This window comes from Quercus suber, unplaced genomic scaffold (genome assembly GCF_002906115.3).
Source record: "Quercus suber isolate HL8 unplaced genomic scaffold, Cork oak 2.0 scaffold_325, whole genome shotgun sequence".
NCBI lineage: Eukaryota > Viridiplantae > Streptophyta > Magnoliopsida > Fagales > Fagaceae > Quercus > Quercus suber.
Window position 1 is genome coordinate 197,779 of NW_027069778.1, and position 6,477 is coordinate 204,255.

At 34.0% G+C, this 6,477-nt stretch overlaps 1 protein-coding gene across 1 annotated transcript; it reads right to left on the minus strand.

The window, feature by feature from the left end:
* Nucleotides 1–891: 891 nt before the first annotated feature.
* Nucleotides 892–4,233, minus strand: LOC112032339 (uncharacterized). The gene is given in 5 exon segments (XM_065782997.1): nucleotides 892–1,436; nucleotides 1,589–1,714; nucleotides 1,806–1,935; nucleotides 2,718–2,854; nucleotides 3,933–4,233. Coding segments are annotated over 5 exon segments (705 nt in total). The 5' UTR covers nucleotides 4,101–4,233; the 3' UTR covers nucleotides 892–1,292.
* Nucleotides 4,234–6,477: the final 2,244 nt, after the last annotated feature.

Consider the following 6,477-nt stretch of genomic DNA (forward strand, 5'->3'; position numbering starts at 1 on the left):
CATGAAAAAGGCCAGTGTTCGATTGAAAATTGCTTCTTTTTTTTTTTTTTTATAACTTATTTGCATAGTGTTTATCATAATATATAGTTTTTGGTAACTTTTATGTTAATTGTGTTACAAAATGCTAAAAGATTATTTATTTAAAAAAAAAAAAACTAAAAAGCTAAATTATTTGCTAAAAAAAAAGTGAAAAGGCAAAAGTTTTTTCAACAATTCTCAAAAGCACACTATGTTGCTTTGGGTAAAACCACCATTGAGCCATGAAAAGGAAGAAACATGGATCACAGGATCAGAGCCCAGCCGCTTAAACCAACAGTCAATTGAACATTGAGAGATTTATTATTATTATTTCTTTTTTTTCATTTTTAGGTTAGAGTAGACCGGTGGTTGGCCTTCCTCCAATACTTTGTCAATTCAATCCCATAACCCATCTTGTATTCATGTGCCAGGACAGAAGCCTACACCGTGAACTGGTGTAAGGAACAAGCGTGTTTGGGATCCAAAATTGCAAAATGGATAGCACTTGAATTTAATACATCTGAACTCAGTATATCTCAGCATTGTTTGTGTACCAGGGAAAGCATGTCCCACCCTGTATATCACAACATTGTTGGTGTACCGAGGAATGCATGTTCCATCTTAATTCATTTGCTTGTGTGCCGATGAAAGTGCGCCACAAATCATAATTTGTGTTCCATCAAAAATTTAAAGAATAATAAAAAGAAAAAATAAACAAAATCCAAAAGCTTTCATTCCTTATCCATGATAATGAGCCTGCTCCTGTGCACAATTTACTATTGGGGAGATTCGTTCCTGATTAGTTCACCTGCAAGGCATTCTAGCCTACCATCAGAGTTGACCCTCGAACTCCACTAGGGATTATGGACAATCTAGCGATGGAAATCTGACACAACTTGTGTTATTAAAAACCAATTCAACAAATGATACACATTTGATTTGCAGAATGAGGCTCCCAGACAGGCTACAAAAATTGCATAAATTACAATAAGTTGAATTTTTTTGAGTAATCTTCTTATTGCAGTAGTGGGGGAGATGAAAGCACATACAAAAACAGCAGAAAGAAGCAACTTAGTTCATGCATCGGACTTGAATCAATAAACGATCCTAATTGCTGAACCATTTGTTGCCTTAGGAAACCTCAACTGCATCCTGCAACCTAATCCTATGTCAGCTTGTATTGCAAAAAATGATGCCATAACAGATACATATTTCATCAGTAATATCATTTTAAAACCACCTGTGTGGATTGGAAATTAAATTTGGTTGCTGAATCAGCTGATGATCATTTTGTTAAGAAATTCAGCTTGCTCAGGAAAATATTCCAAAATTTCATCCTTGGTCACCCAAGCAAAATCCTCACACTTCCCAATTTTGAACTTGTTGGTTGCAATCACTTGGGACTTGAAGAAGAATCGCTGTCAAATCAAGAGAACAATCCAGGGCTTAAGATTAAAATTGATGCAACAATTATCAGTAGTCAATAAGTTACATGAATTGCATCCATAATGCTGCCATATACATTTTGGCAAAAGCCAGAGCAAAGTAGAACCAATATCAAAAAATATACCTTAAAAGATGGAGAGTTTGACTCATTCTCTGTTGGCTGTATAACCATATGACCCATCGGAGCATTTCCAACAAAATATGTGTGGGAAAGGTCTCCAATCACAGATTCCAATGCAGTCTCCGCACACTGCAAACAGTAAGAGTTAATATGAAAAGAAAAGAAAAGAGGGAGAGACAGAGAAGGAAGAAGAGGCAGCTAAAAAAATAGCAACTCTCACCTTACGCAATGTCTCCTCAGTTTCATAAACTTTTTCTGGAAAATGCCAGACAGGCTTATCACTAGGAGCTCCACTTGCTTTGCCATAGAGAAGAAGATAAAGTCTTCTGTCAAGTGCTCTCTGTAGTGACCTAAGGTGAAAAAGAAAAAAAAAAAAAAAAAAAAAGCTCATAAATTTGCGAATCAAACTGTAGCGATCCATATGAAAATATTAAAACAAGTTTCCATTAGCCATCATTGAATTTCACTACTCTTATAACTTTAACAACATATGGCCTCCAGAAATTATTTTAGTAGAAGACAGTGCTGGGGATATAACGCGCTAGCTTAACAATCAGCAAGAAGGATATAGGCTCCCTCATTACCACCCTCATGCCTCAAGTGATTTGATCTTTAAACATGCATACATGCACATACAGACATTATAAACAAGTTTATGAATTATTGCTTTTATTAAATAACTTGGCTATATAAAGGAAAATTATGACAGTCCTTTTACTATGCCTATCACAACACTTTCCATCAATCATATCAAGACATGAATCTATTTCGGAAGGCCTTATGCTAATCACACTAAGAGATGATGTTGCTTCAAGGAAAGGAAAAGGTGAAAGCAATTATGTAATATTGGGACTAGGGTTACACACTTGCGCATATATTGACTCATATCAATTATGTAAACTACATTTTTTTTTAAGTTTTTAACCAAATTACAGAAGCTATTAGAGATTTAGGTTTAAATTAAAATCACTGTATGTAACATCCTCACCAGATCAATGACTTCTATATAAAATTTCATAGATGTTACATATTGCAAATGTACGGGCCTAATCATTATAAAAAGCCAACAACAGAAATTGAAAACAAAGAAATTCATCTGGTATTAACAAGGGGAGAAAAATCTGCTTCATACTTCTTATCATTCTTTTTGTCAGCTTCGGTGATCCGTGGAGCTGGTACATAATCCATTTGGTATTCACCTTTTCCCCTGTTCATGAAATTCAGTTGCATACATAAAGTTGTACAGATGAGGTAAAAACATGGCAACTTCTACTGCATCTATATGAGATGGATAGAGTGTGCATATATATCCAGTAAACTATGACATACAAACACATTCTTACACAAGTAGTTTGCAAGAAGAAATAATGGATTAGCAATGCAAGTATAAAATTTACCAATTGATATCTTCAACATAACACAAGAAATTAACATTTCTCCTAACTGGATATGCAAAATGTAAGATTCACACAAAGAACTATACAAATGTGTCATGACAGAAATGCTCTTCTCAGAGCTCTTGAAGCAGAATATAGAAAAAGGCTTACAGCCTTACAGATTTCAAACAATGTTTCAGTCATAAAGCAGTAAATCCAAGTCTCCTAATCTCAAATAAGCAACAAAAAAGCTTAATTACCCCTTTTGAGACACACCCCAGCTACTCCTAATATACTAACACTTGTCCCAAAAATTTAAACTGATAAGAAATTGTGAATTTAATCACTTAACAATTATTCTAAAAATGCCAAACATATACTTTTTTACTTAGAGCTACACCGTTCCACATTGTCTAAGCATAAGTGTCTTTCATCCAACAGAATTTTGACAATTGATAATGTGATAGGTTGTATTTTGGTGTACAATAAAATCGATGTCACTGGTGGTCACAGTGAAAGTGATGTTGCACTAATCACAATCTGCAAACTCAACAACAAGCCTTAATCCCAAATTTTTTGGGTCGGCTATGAATCCTCAACAAATTAGTTAGGGTTGGCCATATATATATATATTTTTTTTTTTCAAACTCAACAATTTGCCCAAAAAAAATTGTGAAATTTGTTGTCTGTATAGCATTGTTTTCAGATGAATGAGTGTATTTTGTTTTTAAAAATATGAATTAACGGTTTATATACAAAGCATTAAATATACCAAAGATAACAATGACAATAAGATTACCCAAAAAAATGAAATAATACATATTGTAAATCTGAGATATCAATCAATAACTAGCAATTGTATTAGAAACCATTGAAAAGAAAATGAGTTAGAGTTAGAATCAGAAAGATTTGGTGCTCAAAATCTGTTACTAAAACGCATTATTAATGTTGGGGAAATGGTGGATTCAAACAGAGACTTACGAGAACTCCTGAAAGGCGTAAACGACAGGGTCGATCTTAGGGATCACAACCGGAAGCCTCTCGAACAGTACGGAGGCTACGACCTTCTCCGCCGCCGCCGCCGGCTTCTTCGTGCAGAACCCTCGCGCTTTCGTCAACGACGTTAACGATCTCTGCATTTTTTTTAAGATCTGTTACAATACTGTAACTGTAAATTTTTTTTTTTTTTTTTTTGAATTTTTTGGGTTTTGTAGCTAGAAATGAGCCATAACGGAGTAATGATTTAGTGAAGCTCAAGAGGAGGAAGAAGTCGTGGGGTGGAGGTTTTAGCGGAGGGTTTTTCTTTCACTTATTGGGCTGGCTGGCTGGCTGGCCCATTTGGGATTTTCTTGGGTTTGAGATGGAAATTTTTGTGGTTGTTTGGGCCTTTTAGAATAGTGGGTTTTGTACAATAGAAGGAAAACAAATTTTCATACAATAACATTTTAAACTTATGAGGCTATGAGGTCTGCTACATGATTATTTTATGTAGGAAAAATTTGTTTATGAGATAAAACATGTTTTAGAGAAGAATTTTTTTTTTGGTTATATTTAGTTTAGTCTTCCTAAGAAAAATTTCTAGCTCGGCCACTTTTTGACAATCAATAATCATATGCTAATACATGCATTAGCAATGATAAAGATTTTGAAAAATAAAAAACAAAGATCTTATAAAATGCACTGTTTATTTCTTTTAATAAGTTTTTTTATTATTCACTTTTTTCTAAATACATATGGCTTTCAATTGCATGTCTGATACCACCAGGTGAGTTGAGTTGGATAGTACCTTCTAATGTCTTCAATGCATAAAGAACACGAAAAACTTAATTAGTGCCTAGAGTCTTAGACTATATTAATAGCCCCAGGGCCTAGCCCTTCTCATATGGCTTGATTTATTTATTTTTTAGAAGGAAATCTGGCATACCTGCGAGTGAGTTGAGTTGAAAAGTACCTCCTTATGCCTTAAGCGCATAGAGAACTCGAAAGCCTCAAGCCTTAGGTGGGAAGAAGAAGAAGGCAAAAAGGGCCAAAGTCTTAGACTATTCTCATATGGCTTGATTGATTTTTATTTTTATTCTAGAAAGCCCATATGACTTGATTTAATTCGCAAGAAAGAAACTCCTATTCGAGAAGGAAAAGTAGAAAACAGAGACTATTCACAAAAGGAAAAAAGAATAAAACAACGTACGCCCGCCAATCACTCCTTGACCTTGTGACCCAAGTCTTGAACCAAGGTCGGTGTTTCTCTCTTGCAGTATATAAAAACATACCCAAATATCAAAAGCCCTTAAAAGTTAAAAGAAAAACCAAGACTCAAAGCTCCTGTTTATCAAAAAAACAAAAAGTTTATCAAAAAAGACTCAAAGCTCTTGTAACTTTTGCGTTAGATTCAATGGCCGGCCTTCAATATTACTTCTTTCCTACTGATTTCTTTTACCCTCGTCCAAGTTCTACCAATGGCAACAACACTAGCAACCCGGTTCTTCATGTTCAAACTCAGAAGCAGGTAGATGCAGAAAACATTGAAAAGTGCAAAATTGTGGTCCATAACGATGTACACGGCAGCAACAAGCTTTATTATCAACCTTCTACTTCTTGCACAGCACTAGTTCCTTATCCATGCATAATCAAGAAAGAGTTGCGTCGTAAAAGGTCCATTGTGGCAAACTGTGGCAATAACAACTGTGGCTAAACCTTTTTTTTTTTTAGGCTTTGATTTAGCTGTGAATTAAGGTTTTTCTTGGATTTTATTCTTTACTTTTGTTTTGTAGTATCTCTTTTTTTTTTTTTTCTTTTTTTAATTTCGTTGTCGATTTGAAATTTTGAAGGATGATGTTTAATTCAAAGTTCAAACCTTCTTTATTGGATTTTTTTGTCTACTCTGTTATGTCAGTGACTCTAATCTCAAACTAGGCTAATTTATAGTATTACAATCCTACGAGAATAAACGTTATCGATGGTTTATTTTTTCAATTTCAATCAATAAAATTTGTGACATTAAATAGATAAGCACATAATTGTATGATATTACAATTTTTAGCTTCTTTTCTTTTTCTTTTTTTTAATTTTTTTCTTTTGGCCAAGCAATCTATAATTTGTTTGTGTTCCTTATTAGGTAAGTGAATCTTTTACAACCTTTAATATATTTTGACCAAATCTGAACATGGTTCTTGTAGGGTCAAGATTTGTAGCTCATGCCCAAAAGATATGGGATATAAGTCTAAGAAGCCTAACACAATGAATTTGTAGAAAGTGGGTGAAAAAACTGGGCTGTTTATGAACTAAACAACAGTTAATTAAAACTTTAAAAGGTGAACAAGTACAAAAATACACTTGAAATTTGAATTTATTGATGTCCGAGAAGATAAATTAATGTTTGCAAGGTTTATACAATTCTTAAAGCTACAGTAGATTTTTCTTCTTCCTTCTTCCCTCTTTTTTCCCATCCCCTTCTCATGAGAAGTCCTTTACATTTATATAGTTTTCTTTCGGTCTATCTTGATCGTATACCTGTTT